The sequence below is a fragment of the Carex rostrata genome, chromosome 1 (genome assembly GCF_964058835.1).
Source record: "Carex rostrata chromosome 1, lpCarRost1.2, whole genome shotgun sequence".
Classification (NCBI taxonomy): Eukaryota; Viridiplantae; Streptophyta; class Magnoliopsida; order Poales; family Cyperaceae; genus Carex; species Carex rostrata.
In genome coordinates this window covers 15,809,971-15,825,351 of record NC_135918.1, presented here as the reverse complement: position 1 = coordinate 15,825,351, position 15,381 = coordinate 15,809,971, and the positions used below count along the sequence as shown (strand labels likewise).

Below are 15,381 nucleotides of genomic sequence, written 5' to 3'. Positions count from 1 at the left end.
GCCCCAAAATCACAAGGAAACATTCCTCTTCTCTCGGAACAAAACAATCTCCTCTCTTTCTCGATCCTACCAGTAGGTTCTACTTTCACACACTCTAATGGCGGATCCCTTTGCTGCTCCGCTACTTCCTTCTTTCATCAACTACACACCTCCACCCCCTTCTCCTTCTCCTTCTCCTTCTCCTTCTCCACCTCCAGGCGAAGACTCCGGACACGGACACGGCGACGCTTCTGTACCTCTTCTCCCTTCATTCTCCCCTTTACGACAAATAAATGAAAACGGAAGCGGAAACGGAAACGGAAACGGAGACGCTTCTGGGCCGCAACTCACTTCAGTCTCTACTCTGGACCGCTCCTCCTTACGATTCACCAACGGACACGGACACGGCGACGCTTCCCTCCCTCCAATCTCCCGAATTCTGGACCGATCCTTACGCCGCCTCGAAACCTTCCTCTGTTTCCTCGGTCTCTGCCCCTTCTTCCTCTCCTCCCTCCCTTTCCCTCCCATCTTCCTCCCTTCCTCTGTGTTTCTCCTCTTAGGCCTCGCTCTCCCCATCCTCTCCTCCCTCCTCTCCTCCTGTGCCCTATCCTCCGATTCAACTTCTTGCCAGAACTACCGTGTCGACAGCTTTGAAACCTGTGTTCTCATCTCCCAGGCCGCTGTTGCCGCCGTGTCCATTGGTTGCGTGTCCAGGAGCCTCTGTAAGTACAAAATCAGAAAGTTTATCTTCATGGATAATCGCTTTTGCGGAGCAAATCCCCGTTTCCAGAAGGAGTACATTACCAGAATCCAGGTAAATTTGATTTCTAAATTTACAGGTCAAAACTTCTAAATTTGATCTTTCACTTTTGCAAAATGGTCCCTCTACTTATCTTATTTTTGTACTTCAGGGATTTTTTCGCCTTGCCATATGGTGGATTATACCTTGCCTTCTTGTAAAGATAACTCGTGAAGTATTTCGGTTCATGCATTTGTTACACGAGTCGAAATTGCGAGCTGCGGTAGTCTTTATTGCCTCCATCATATCATGGAGTTACCTTACTTCTATAATTCTAGCCTCTTGCACTCTTTTTCACCTAGTTTGCATTCTACAAGTGATCCATTTCGAAGATTTCGGTAAATTGTTAGAACGGGATATGGATCCGATGTTGTATTTAGAGGAGCATATGAATTTACGGTACAATTTGTTGAAGATTAGTCATCGGTTCCGGATGTTTTTATTGTTGCTTTTTTCTTTTGTTACGGCGAGTCTCTTTGTGGTTCTTTTTATAACGACGGCTTATAAAGGGAAGATTACTTTCGCCAATGGTGGAGATATTGCGGTTAGTATATTCATTCATTGGCCTTTTTTTACTTTATATAATAATTTTCTCACTCGCAGTGCCCTCTTAAAGTCAAAATAGTTTATTTTTTTTTAATTTATATGCTCATATCTAATCAAAGGAACTTATTGTTGCTAGGTTTCATCGGTTGTTCAAGTAGTGGGCCTAGTTATATGTCTCCACGGGGCCGCAAAAATCTCTCACAAATCACAAGGCGTTGCCTCGTTGGCTAGTAGGTGGCATGCATTGGTAACATGCAGCTCTTCGAACAATGAGTCTACACACGGTACACATCGAGTGCAAAGCTCGTCAAATCTTGCTGCTTTTCCCGCAAGTTTTTTAACAATGGATTTTTCGGAGAGTGACTTGGAGTCGGTGGAAAATGGGCCTGTGCATAACAATACACAGTTGGCTTACTATATGTCCTCGTATCACAAAAGAGAAGCACTCGGTGAGTTTATATTCTACTTATGAGGTTTTAAATAAAATTTGGAGGGAGGCTATGGTAATATGGCACATGCTACGGACTCATATCTCCAAATTTAAGGCCCAAACAGTCGATCTGAACAGTTGGACATGATCTTCCTATGAAAAATGTGTTTGCATACCAAATTTTACATTTTTTTAGAATTTTTGTGCTATTTTTTAGATAGGTAGAAAACAAAAAATTCTGGACCATCCAAAAGCAGTGGTTTTCTACCATCTAAAAAAATAGTACAGAAATTCTAAAAAATATAATATTGGGCCTTCAAGTATATTTTCATATGGATCATGTGTAACAGTTTGGATCGATTGTTTGAACTTTGAAAATAGAAAGGTGTGTTCATAGCACAGATTGATCTGTAATATGCATATTGCCATAACCTCACTCAAATTTTTTCTAGATTTAGCAATTGCAACACCAAAAAGAATCGAATTTTAGGTTTATTAGATAAAAATTGAGAATAATGACATCTACTGGTACAATATTAGTATCATAGATGACAAAAAAACCCATGGCTCGGCTGACCCACCCTTATTCACTTTGGCCCTAGCTGATTACTGACAAAGAAAACCTAAATTGCATGTATGTTCTTATCCCAAACTTAGCAACTTATATTAAAATTCAAATTACAGTGACTAACCTTATACTTTCATACACTTGCAGTTCTATATTTACTGGCAAATCCGGGTGGAATCACTATTTTTGGATGGACAGTCGATCGAGGAATGCTAAACACTATATTAATGTTTGAATTATCACTGGTACTATTTGTGCTCGGCAAAACCTTTGTGCTTCCAAATGACAAGGCATTACTAAACAGTATACTGAGGCTGTTTTGAGGTGCATTTTTTATGCTTGTCAGATTTGCTGGCTTATTCTCTGCTTGAATCGACCGTTCAAGAAACGAGTCTCGTGTTGTGCTTTCTAGGACAAAATCAGAGGAAATTTCAATGAGAAATCGGAAACATCATAGGGTTAGAACGCGAATTTTCACCGAGTAGTAGCAGATGGGTCGAGATGAAACATGGTACAGAAGTAAATAGTAAAATGTTAATAACCAGATTATATGAGGGTTTTTTCTGGTTCTTTTTTGTTTTTATTTTTGTCAGCCATATTTTTTGTAGATTATTTGTATTCATTCTCAAACCTTGGTACAATATGCTTGTATAATATATCCGTTTATTTTGTTTCTCTTTGTTTCTTTCCTCTTGTAAATTTCTTTATGCTTGAATGTAAATTAATTTCATTCTTTAAAATTTTTTGTTTTGTTTGTGTTTCAAGTTTAGCACAATTCAATTCAATTTTGTCTTGTTTATTGATCACTTCAGGTAATTGCAACTTATGATGGATTTACTTTTGGAGGCTACTATAGAATTCTGGAGTGATTTGTTAAAGAGATGCATGAGCTGAAGAGTTGGTATTGTAGACAACTAAAATTTGGAGCCTATACGAATTACCCACGACAATATTAATTAAAAATGGGCTGCTTTAAGATTCGTGTAGTAAGAATCTGAATGATTTTAAAAAAATACTGAAGGAAGGAAATTAAGGGTTTTTGCAGACTGCCTTTATTTTGAAATTATAAATGTGGGAAAATAAATTTAGCGAGAACCAGCAAATCAAGAGAAGAACAGACAGAGATTGTCAGATTTGTGCCAGAAAACATTATTTACTGACAAGACGAACGGAAAATAGGGATAACATGGATCATAATATTAGTTATTGGATTCGATCCATATTAGATCTGATCAACTGCTAATCATCCGTTAATTGTGTTTTGCACAACCCATTTTCTTTTGTCTTTTTGTCTTAGTAGAGCTTTTAGCGACACATCAGATGCTCACAAAATTTTTTAATAACATGCTGTTTATATTGGGTATAGATTTTAAAAGATTAGTTACGACTATATGCAGCGCACATGTTACAGAATCAAAACATCACTGTATATAATTTGTGCGTTGTATGAAGATAAAACTGCTCTGTTAAAATTTTACCTGTCTATATTCCTCTCAAAACTTGTTTGGATTGACGGTAGATAAAAACGAAGGTAATTACGTAAGAGAATTTTTTTTTTTTTTACTTTATTGAGGGTATATTTGTAGCTGCTATCAATCACAAAACATACAATAGTGTGATTCTGATGAATAAAAAAAGTGATGGTACATTGTTTTACAAATTTATCTATTGTATTTCAATACAACAATTATTAGACGTGTTTCAATTTTCATTCAATGCACATCTTAACACAAATCCAAGGTCTGTTATATTAAAGGGAAAATAAATGTTATATTAAAGCACACTTAATAGGTGTACATTGTATAAAACATCATAACCTCACTCGAAAAAATTATAAAGTTTCAAATAACATAATAACAATATAAATTTTAGTAAAACTGAAAAAAAAAATCTAACGGACAAGTTAACATAATAACAAATTAGTCCCAAAATCTGACGAAATTCCAACGGAGAGCCTTCATCTTTCTTCTGTGCATTAAAAGAACAAAACAATCTAACGGAGAACTCAACAGAATTCAACCCGTAATTACTAATTAATAGAATAAAATAATAAAAATCCTCATCAGATTAAATCATGCGGCTGAGAGAGGTTTTGGAAAACGGTTTCGTCAAAAGGCGTTTGTACAAGATAAAAAAGAATCCAAAACCCACTAGCAAATACTAGAACCATTCCCATCGTTCTCATCGAACAACTGCTCTCTTTCTATTGGGTCCGGATCCCCTAAGTTAACCCAAATATTTCTTTTATATATGAATCGTCCGATCAGAATTATGTCTAGATACAGTCCGTTCGATCCTAATTCTTTCCTTTAATATTCGTGTTTATTCAGATCTGACGGTCGTGATATAAGCTCAAAATTTGCTTTAACTCAGGTCATATCTATTCAGTGATGAAATCTCTATCTTTCCGTTCCGAGGTTTTAGAAAGCAAAACCCTCAACCTTTTGACACTGACACTACCACCTCTCCTCTCCAATGGCGTCTCTAGTTCGATGTCACCGCCTCTTTCCTCTCACCTTTACCTTTTCAAATCACAACAACAGAACTCCATTCCTCCAATTCTCTTCTTCTCTGAACCTATCCAACTCCAATTGCTCAACCAGATCAAAACCGGGTTTGTCTCTTCTTCGAGCAATAGAATTCGGAGTTGGAGTCGTGACTGATGCGGAGAAGAAGAGGGAAGAAGAGAAAGGGAGACAGCTCAGAGTTGGTTTGGTGTGTGGTGGCCCCTCTGCTGAGAGAGGCATTTCTCTCAACTCGGCGAGATCTGTGCTTGATCACATACAAGTATGCTCTTCTTTGCATATAGATTTCAGATGTTGAATATTACTGCAAATTTCTAATTTCAATTGAAAAAGGAAAGAAAATTACTGGTAAAGATTTTAACAGCGCACATGCTGTTGAATCAAAACAGCACTTTATGAAGCCAAAATTGCTCTGTTAAAATCTTTATCCAAAGGACTGCAAGTTTAAAAAAAAAATATTGAGTTGATTAATTTGATTTGAACATGTCCTAATAATCAAATCCAGGGAGAAGATTTGATTGTTAACAGTTTTGGCTTCATGCAGCATACATACTGTTGAATCAAAGCAGCACTGTATAGGCTTCGTGTGCTGCATGAAGCCAAAACTGCTCTGTTAAAATCTTTACCCAAAATTACTGCAAAAAACATATTTAACTGATTAATTGATTTAAACATGTTGTAACAATCAAATTACGTAATATAGGGAGAAGATTTGATTGTTAGCTGCTATTACATCGACTCTGATTTGAATGCATATGCTATCTCATCAGCACAGTTATACTGTAACACACCAGCTGATTTCGATTTCAAGCTAGAAAGGTTGCATTTTAATCTTTGTAATGTTTCCTGGTTAAGTTAATTGGGTTAATTTTTTCTCTTTAAAGTTTGATTAATGTGATGTAGCCTAGCACAAGGGTTTAAATCTCTAGATGAGTTTGTGGAGCATCTTGCCATGTCTGTTGACATAGTATTTCCTGTTATTCATGGCAAATTCGGTGAAGATGGAGGCATTCAGGTCTCATTAATTTATTGTTTGCTGATTTATTTGCATTTTGAATTCTACTCTTTGGTAATAAAATGTGAGTTGTTCTCCAAATTATTTGAATTTTAGGAACTTTTGGAGAAGGCCAATGTTCCATTTGTGGGGACATCCTCTGAATGTTGTCGTAGAGCATTTGACAAGGTATTTATTCACATATTTCTTCTTTCCATGTACTACCCCAAATAAATCTGATTATGTAATTATTTAATAAATTATTTTTGTTTTTAATTCATTGGTAGTACAATGCATCTCTGGAGCTTAAGACACTTGGTTTTGCAACAGTCCCTAACTTTCTTGTAGAGGTAACAAATTGAACTGTGATTTTGTTTTCAGAATGTATTTGATCAAATTTTGTATTTTTAATTTGTGTTCACTCAATTTGAAAGTGCAGGGAAGAGAAGTAGACAAAGCAGCAGTAATTGAATGGTTTGAAAGTGTTGCCTTGAACACAGAAAATGGCAGAGTTGTGGTAAAATAAAGAACACTTTATATATACTTTGTATTTCTTAATTTTCTGTCTTTTTAAATGTTTTATTATTTTATTTTTTTATGTTGGAAAACTGATTGCAAGATAAAATATAGGGGAACGTCACTACACCCACTTAAAATTTCCATTTGAGGCAAATGCTTCCCTGAACAATTTTGACCAACATCCTACAAAATTCTAGTTTTTGATGATCAACCTCTAATGCAAGATATCTATTACTTAAAATTAGCACTGTTACCTATTACCTTAGATATTTGACGGAAAATAACCATAATACCTTAGAAAATTTTGAGTTTAATGTGCTTATTTTCCTAAATTTGGAGCGAAATTAATATATCACTTCAAGAAAAACTGTTATATCTAAAACTGAAGTATCATTGCATTTCCTTTTTTTTAGTACATATAATATGATTCTAATTTCTACAATATATGGCTTTGAAAAACTCTTTAAACAGGCAAATTTATTACCAACATTTAAAATGTATAGACAATTTTGACTACACATTTAGTACTCTAATTTTGAAATAAGATATGAAATAGAGGATAGTAAAGGCGATGGCAAAAGTTTAACAAGGATAACAAAACTCAAAAGGGTATTGTAGTCATTTTCCATTAAATTGTTAACAGTTTTGATTAAAATAAATGGCAAATTATGATAAGATTCGAATTTTGGGGTATTTATCAAAATTAAAAGTTTGAACAGGGAGGGGAATTTTTTTTGTAACAATTGGAAAGTTGAGGGGATGTGATTCCATTACCCCTCAAAAAATGTTTTTTTACAGGTAAAACCGACAAGGGCTGGATCAAGTATTGGTGTTGAAGTTGCTTATGGTGTTGATGATGCAATACAAAAGGCGCTTAATATAATTTCAGAGGGAATCGATGAGAGAGTTCTAATAGAGTTATTTCTCGAAGGAGGCAAGGAGTTCACTTCTATTGTATTAGATGTTGGCTCTGCTGCTGACAGCCGGCCAGTTGTGCTACTTCCAACTGAAGTTGGTTCATTATACAGTGAATTATTTTTGCATTTTTGCTCTTTTTAATTCAATTTCCTCTTTTTTTACATTTTTTTTTTTTTGTGCAGGTGGAGCTTCATTTCTTCCATGAAAACGATAAACAAGAGAATACTATATTCAATTACCGCAAGAAATATCTGCCAACCCAACAGGTACTGACAATCATGACATTTCAATTAATCATATTACATCTATTTCGATATAATTTGTTAAATGAACAATTAAGTGAATATTACTTTTCCAGGTTGCATATCACACCCCTCCTAGATTTCCTACTGATGTGATCGAATGCATAAGAGAAGATGCAGCTCTTCTTTTTCAGAGATTAAATTTGCAAGATTTTGCAAGAATAGATGGGTGGTTTTTGCCAAATCCTGTACCAGGAATGGACAGTAACCATACCTTTGGAACTACTGACTCTGGTACCATTTTGTTCACTGACATCAACCTGGTAAGTTACTTGTTATATCTTTTCGTTTTGCTTTTTCTTTTTACCATGATTAACTTCACTTTCCTGCTTTTTTTATGTAGATTAGTGGAATGGAACAAACAAGTTTCTTATTCCAACAAGCATCGAAGGTACATCTATATCTATCTAAAAGTTTAAACTTTCAAAATATATAATGAGTGAGGCTATGGTACTATGCATAGCGTGGATTGGTCCGTACTATGATTCAATATCTCTGTTTTTAGAGTTCAAACAGTCGATCTAAACCATTCAACGTGATCTCCATATGAAAATGTACTTGTAGACTAAATTTCACATTTTTTAGAATTTTTTATTATTATTTTTAGATAGGTAGAAAATCAATACTTTCTAATGGTCTAGAATTTTTAGATCAAGTAATTTCTACCTATCTAAAAAAAGTAAAAGAATTATAAAATAATTAACAAAAAAATATAAAAAATGTAAAATTTGATCTACAAGAACATTTTCATATGAAGATCATGTTAAATGGTTTAGATTGACTGTTTGGACGTTTAAAAATGATATATTGATCCATAATACAGACCTATCCGTGCTATGCATAATTTCCTTTCTCTTAATTATGACTCTGTACTGTACATCTGAGCCTGTTTTGTTCAAGCACAGGTTGGTTTTTCACATTCACGCATCCTTCGTACTGTAATTCAACATGCATGTTTGCGATTTCCTTCTCTTGCACCACGCTTTGATGAATGGAATGCCCTGTCAAGAGAGTTACAACTCAAGGGGCCCGGTAATAAAAAAAGTGACACTCAAAAGGTTTTTGTTTTGTTTGGTGGAGTCACATCAGAACGGCAGGTGTCCCTTATGAGTGGCACCAATGTGTGGCTTAATTTGCAAGGTTTTGATGATGTAAGCATTCCAAAAACAAGCATAAGTAATTTTGAATCAAATCATATTATTTTTTTTTTCTTCTTGACATATTTTCATGTCTTCAGCTTGATGTGGTCCCATGTTTGCTGGTACTGACGGATGGATATGGGTCAATAGACCCGAGCATTGATGAGATTGACCGAGACTGGGCAGTTTGGACATTACCGTAAGTAATTTCTGAATTTACATTCTCACATATATTTTCGAATGAGGATTAAAATGTTTCATTGTGCCTCACATTCTTTATCTCGGTTTTCAAAGTGCAAATAGTCGATCCAAACTGCTCAACATGATCTCCATATTAAAAAATGTGCCCGTAGACCAAATTTCATATTTTTTTGAATTTTTTTTACTATTTTTTAGATAGGTACAAAATCACTGATTTTCATAAGATTCTAGACCATCCAAAAACAGTGATTTTGTACCTATCTAAAAAAATAGTAGAAAGTATACAAAAAATATAAAATTTGGTCACATTTTAATATGGAGATCATTTTAAGGCATGATGAGGCATGAAAGACATGAGGCATTTGAAACCTCCTCTTTTTGGAATATCCTGAGCTTAATATTTTACGAATTTTAATGCCAACAGTTATTCACTGGTACTTCGCCATACTGCTGAGGAGGTCTATGCAGCATGTATCGAGGCCATTGAACCAGATCAAGCAGTTAAAACCTCTAGAATGCGTGAAAAAGTTATGGCTGAGCTGGGAGAGAATCTAAACAAGCACACTTGGTTTGAAGGGTTTGACATTGTAGATGAATTGCCTGTTATGTATTCATTAGAGGAATGGGCTGAACTTGCAATTAAATCAAAGGCCATTGTGTTTAATGCAGGTCCAATACCTCCAAAAATATAATTTTTTTTTTATTTGAAATTTTAACAAGAGGGTTCAAATGCCTCCATTTTTAGAACTACAATAGTTTAAATTTTAAAACTTAAATGTCAAAATAAAACCGTATATGATCACAGAATTTTGATTTAGTTTTCATTAGTATCAAGAGCTTGCAAAAGTGGATAAATTATGGATGTTGATTTTTCAAATTGTTGATTCATATAAAACCAAAATCAAAAAGTGATAATTTTTTCTGTGCGGGTAGAGAAAATAATATACATCACATCTAACGGTTTTATTTTGACATATAAATTATAGAATTTTTGTTATTATAAAATTAAAAAGTGAAGGCATGATGGAAGCACAAAAAATCCCTCCTCTTTTAACAATAGCTTCTAGTTTTGGAATTTTATATAATATATTTTTTTTTGTTCTGAATAGTGCATGGTGGTATGGGTGAGGATGGCACCCTTCAATTAATACTTGATTTAGCAGACATTCCTTACACAGGTATTTTGCTGCATCATTTTGTTCTCCTCTGTTCTTACTTCTTTATAATGAAGCAAAGATAAAACCATGTTATATATTATATTGCGCTTTCTTTGGTTCAGGGCCAGGGCCTGTTGCTTCTAAAATATGCATCGATAAAGTTGACACATCACGGGAACTAAAAAATGTATGCATTGTGATTTTCCTGTCAGCTTTGAAATTTTTTTTGTCATGAATTATTTGTTGAGGCTATGGTACTTTGCATAGCGCGAATTGGTCCGTACTATGGATCAATATTTCCTCTTTCAAAATTCAAATAGTTGATCTGAACCGTCCAACATGATCTCCATATGAAAATGTACTTGAAGATCAAATTTTTTACAATTCTTTTGGATACGTAGAAAATCACTTGATTTGAAAATTGTAGACCATTAAAAAGTAGTGATATTCTACCTATCTAAAGATATAGTAAAATAATTCTAAAAAATGTTAAATTTAGTCTGCAAGTACATTTTCATATGGAGATAATGTTGAACGGTTTAGATTACGGAGATATTGATCCATAGTACGATAGCCTCACTCTTATTTATTTGTTTAAATATTTATTTATAATATGCCAATATCAATTGAGCATGTTTCTTTGTATATAATGTAGGCGATAGGATCAGGAGTTTATACTATTCCAAAGGATGTATGGAGTACAAAGACAATTCTAGAAACACCTCTCGGCACTGTCTGGGATGTTTTGGTCACAAATTTCAGGGGTGAGTCGGTCTGTGTGAAACCAGCTAGTGACGGTTGCTCCACAGGAGTAGCCCGATTATGGTTAGTGCATTTATTATTAGGGTTTCAAAATCTCGTGGAAATATCTTTAGGTTCCTTTTTTTACTATTTATCTGTTGAAGGAAAATGAAGGCATTAAACAGTGTACAATGAACTTCTTGCATATTTTTTCCTTCCATCTGATAAAATAGTATAAGAATCTAGGGGGAATTTCACGTATACCCCTCAAAAACTTCAAAATTACGTATTTCCCCCGCTAAATTTTGAAATGACATATTCCCCCGTTAAACTTCAAAAACTCACATATTTACCCATTTTATTGTCTATATTAAAACACATTCTAAATTTATAAAATACCTATTTTACCCTTTTATTAAAAAGCATAAAACGCCCACTTGACTCCAATTTGAATATGAAGGTTCCTCTACCATCCGAATTGCTTTAAGATCTGTACACACTAGATCAGCACGAATCTTGAAGCGAACACACAAATATTGAAGCAACGTGCACAGATTTTAATGCAATGCACGCGGATAAAAAATGCTTTGAGATCTTTGCGCGCTAGATTAGCACAAATCTTAAAGCAAACACACAATAATCTTATTGCAATGTGCACAGATCGAACGATAGAGGAACCCTCCAGATTTGAATTTGATTTCGATGGAGTGTTTTATACTTTTAATGAAGGGTAAAATGAGTATTTTATAAATTTAGAATGAGTTTTAATATAAAAGACAATAAAATGGGTAAATATGTGAGTTTTTGAAATTTGGAGGGGGGAAATACGTAATTTCAAAATTTAGAGGGGGAAATACGTAATTTTGAAGTTTTTGAGGGTATATGCGAAATTCCCCCAAGAATCTAAATAAGAGTGGGGGCTTTGGTACTTCGCAAATTGATTCATATCTTCGTTTCCAAAGTCCAAACAGTCGATTCAAACTGCTCAACATGATCTCCATATGAAAATGTACATTGAGACCAAATTTAATATTTTATAGAATTTTTTTACTGTTTTTTTAGACTAGTAGAAAATCACTTTATCTAAAAATTCTGGGACCATCCTAAAGTAGTGATTTTCAACCTACCTAAAATTATAGTAAAAAAATTATAAAAATATAAAATTTGGTCTTACATTTTTATATGGAGATCATGTTGAACGGTTTAGATCAACTATTTAAATTTTTAAAATGGAGATATGGATCCATAGCATGGACTGATCCGCACTATGCAAAGTACCACATCATCATTTATTCATACAAGCTATTGATATATAGATTCCATTAAACGGCTCAGAACTGCCTATAGTATCTAGGGCTTTTACTACATGTAACCAAACTCTTATAGTTATATGTTTTATATTTCAGCTCAATTGAAGATCTGGAAGTGTACTTGGACGCACTTCGGAATTCCTTACCACAACTCCCAGCTAATAGTTTATCCAGAGTAAGAACAAATAATCAAAATAAATGTAAATCTAAAAAAGTACTGAGCCACCTAGCAGTGGGTCCTGCAGTGTTTTATATTAATTAAAGAGATATTTCACTTGATCAATTCAGGCACATGGGGTAATTGAGATGCCAATACCACCACCCAAATCGCTCATATTTGAGCCATTTATAGAGACAGATGAGATTGTCATTTCATCAAAGTCACCAAGCAATGGGTCCCGCAGTTTGTCATGGAGTGGAGAAAATGAATGGGTTGAGATTACAGTTGGCGTAGTTGGTAAACATGGCGAAATGCATTCTTTAAATCCGAGCATAACTGTGAAGGAGAGTGGTGATATTTTATCCCTTGAAGAGAAGTTCCAAGGTTGCATTTCTTAACTGGGCGAGGCGTAGTTTTATAATTATTTTTAATACTGAGTATATTTTTATAATTTTTTTTGAGAGAAACATAGAAATAGAAGCATATTTTTGGGAAAATTCCAGGGGTAGGTAAAATATATATTTTTTGAAGTTCAAGTATATTTTTTTATTGAAAAAAGCATAAAAATAAAAGCATATTTTTGAAATAAAATATGGTTTCAATTTTTAGGGGTAAAAATTATACTTAAATTTTTCAGGTGGAACTGGAATCAACCTAACACCACCACCAACAAAGATTATTAGGTCTGATTATTCCCTTTGTTCGTATTATTATTCCATTGCTATATATAGTTTAATTTTGTTTTACTATTATTTATGAATGTTTCTTTTACAGTGAAAAAGCCTTAAAAAATTGCAAAAAACGTATCGAAACAATAGCTGCTACATTGGGATTGGAAGGGTTTTCTCGTATTGATGCCTTCGTTAGTGTCGAAACTGGGGAGGTAATTTTTTTTAGTAAATTTGCATGAATGGTCTCCATTTCAATTTTGCGCATAAACATTCAAAAGTACAATACTCTTTCTTTTTGAATAAAAGCAACAATGTTTTCTGTTGTTGGTAGTATGAAGTTGTTAAAACAGTACAGATGTGAATGTTCCGGGATCAAAATGGGAATTGGGAATCTTTATTGGAACAAAAAGAGAAGCTTGATTTTTTAAGATTGTATGATTATCAAGTGATTGGATGCTTAAATTCTGCATATTTTAATATAGAAAAAACAATAACTAGGCACATATCTAATAATCATTTACTTTTCTGATACCCAATATAATATCTTAGTAAATGTTATTGCTTTCTTTACTAAAGGTGCTTGTAATCGAGGTCAACACTGTGCCAGGAATGACCCCTTCAACTGTCTTGATTCATCAGGTAAAGAAGGAAACAAAATGAAAATATATTTATCAATTACCTCAATTCTTTGCATCCTTAATTTATAGTATCATATAGAGTAAACCGTATAATGTATAGCGCGGATTGGTCTTTACTATGGATCAATATATCCGTTTTCAATGTCCAAACGGTCGATCTAAACCGTTCAACATGATCTCCATATGAAAATGTATTGGTAGATCAAATTTTGCTTTTGTACAATTTTTTAGATAGTTAGAAAATAACTTGAATTAAAAATTCTAGACCATTCAAAAGTAGTGATTTTCTTCTACCTTTCTAAAAAATAGTAAAAATTTCCAAAAAATATAAAATTTGGTCTCCGAGCACATAATAATATAGATATCATGTTGTGTTGTTTGGATCGACTGTTTGGACTTTAAAAACGGAAATAAGGATATGAGACATGATTGAACCCTACTCATTTATCAATTACTTTAATTATTTGCATCTTTGATTTATAGAATCATATACATTTTATTGTTCAGGCACTTGCAGAGCAACCACCGATATACCCGCAGCAGTTCTTCCGGAAGCTTCTCGACCTCGCTCTCGTAAGAACCAAATACAGAAACCCGATCTTTAATCGCTAGAATTAATCTTTGTAGAAACATTAATTTATTTATCGCCTTCAAATCTATTATTCATGGGTATTGACTCAACAGTATTTGTGGTGTAATAATTGATAATTGGGTATATATAATAAACTTAAATTTTGAAATACAAAATTTTATATTTTTAAATGGGGAAAAACAAAAGAAAATTTCTACATAAAATGTGGTTTCTGGAAACGAGTATATACAGGTCGGGTAAACAGTGTAGCGTTGTGATTTTCTGTAGCCGTTACTGTGTACAAGTTCATGCTGAGGAATTCAGATCCAGTGAAGTAACCCAATCTTTGGGTTCTAAATTGGGACTGTCCGATTCGAATCCGAGATGATCTATACAAAGTGGAGGGCACATAACCCGAGATGTGAATTCAAATCCCGAAGCAATTTCGATCAATGGATTCGAATCGAATGGTCTCGATCCAAACCCAAAGATTGGGTTACTTTAGGGGATCCGGACCCCTGAGGATAGCTATGGATGAACCGTATTTAGTAGATTTCGAAGGTGTCTCTGTTCCTCTTCTGATGCAGAAAGGAGTGTGGCGGGTCAAAATGAAAAACTTATCATTGAAAATAGTGAACTATACTATTACCTACACGAAAGAGAAACATATATAAAAGCAAACAGTTATGAGAAGCAGTGGGTTGAACAGTCAGAGCTCCACGATTTCTGAAAAAGAGAGCCTTTTTATTTCCCTATCACAATAAAATGAATTCAATGATGCCTACGGGCAATTCTCCTAAAAAAATGAATACAATGGAAAACAATTTTCATTGTTCCAATCAAAACAAAGTTGGTTGATAGACTCCGTCAGTTACTCAAAACACAAAAGGGAAAAAATGATAAAGAGAAGGGAAACAATAGTTATTCAAATTAATTTCTCAAACATAGTTTTAAATTGAATATATTTCTAATTAGAATTAATATATTCCAATCATACAAGCCAAAACACGAGAGAGTATTAAATTTAAATGGGAGATACATTCAATATGGACGAATTGATGGGGACATTTTTAATTATATAACTTTTTGATAGTATGCATATAAATATATTTGTATTTCTTTCATACTTCGAAATAGCTAGTTATAGTTTTGTAATAACTATGTTATAGTTTTTTCGAACCTTAAAAGCTATAACGCTATTAATCACTTTTCT

General features: G+C 33.9%; 2 protein-coding genes across 2 annotated transcripts; both read left to right on the top strand.

The window, feature by feature from the left end:
* LOC144560837 (zinc finger CONSTANS-like protein (DUF3537)) lies at positions 1–3,002 on the top strand. Its single transcript, XM_078310072.1, has 4 exons — positions 1–793; positions 891–1,322; positions 1,461–1,773; positions 2,470–3,002. Exons 1-4 carry the CDS (start codon positions 98–100, stop codon positions 2,643–2,645), a joined length of 1,617 nt encoding a protein of 538 aa, XP_078166198.1. The 5' UTR covers positions 1–97; the 3' UTR covers positions 2,646–3,002.
* A 1,720-nt stretch (positions 3,003–4,722) lies between these two features.
* On the top strand, positions 4,723–14,344 carry LOC144560827 (D-alanine-D-alanine ligase family). Its single transcript, XM_078310064.1, has 22 exons — positions 4,723–5,109; positions 5,551–5,666; positions 5,751–5,862; positions 5,959–6,030; positions 6,129–6,191; positions 6,281–6,358; positions 7,159–7,371; positions 7,461–7,544; positions 7,637–7,843; positions 7,924–7,971; positions 8,486–8,731; positions 8,818–8,918; positions 9,345–9,589; positions 10,030–10,098; positions 10,200–10,264; positions 10,733–10,902; positions 12,225–12,303; positions 12,417–12,672; positions 12,926–12,971; positions 13,063–13,171; positions 13,536–13,598; positions 14,105–14,344. The coding sequence occupies exons 1-22, from the start codon at positions 4,798–4,800 to the stop codon at positions 14,207–14,209; spliced, it is 2,859 nt and encodes a 952-aa protein (XP_078166190.1). The 5' UTR covers positions 4,723–4,797; the 3' UTR covers positions 14,210–14,344.
* Positions 14,345–15,381: the final 1,037 nt, after the last annotated feature.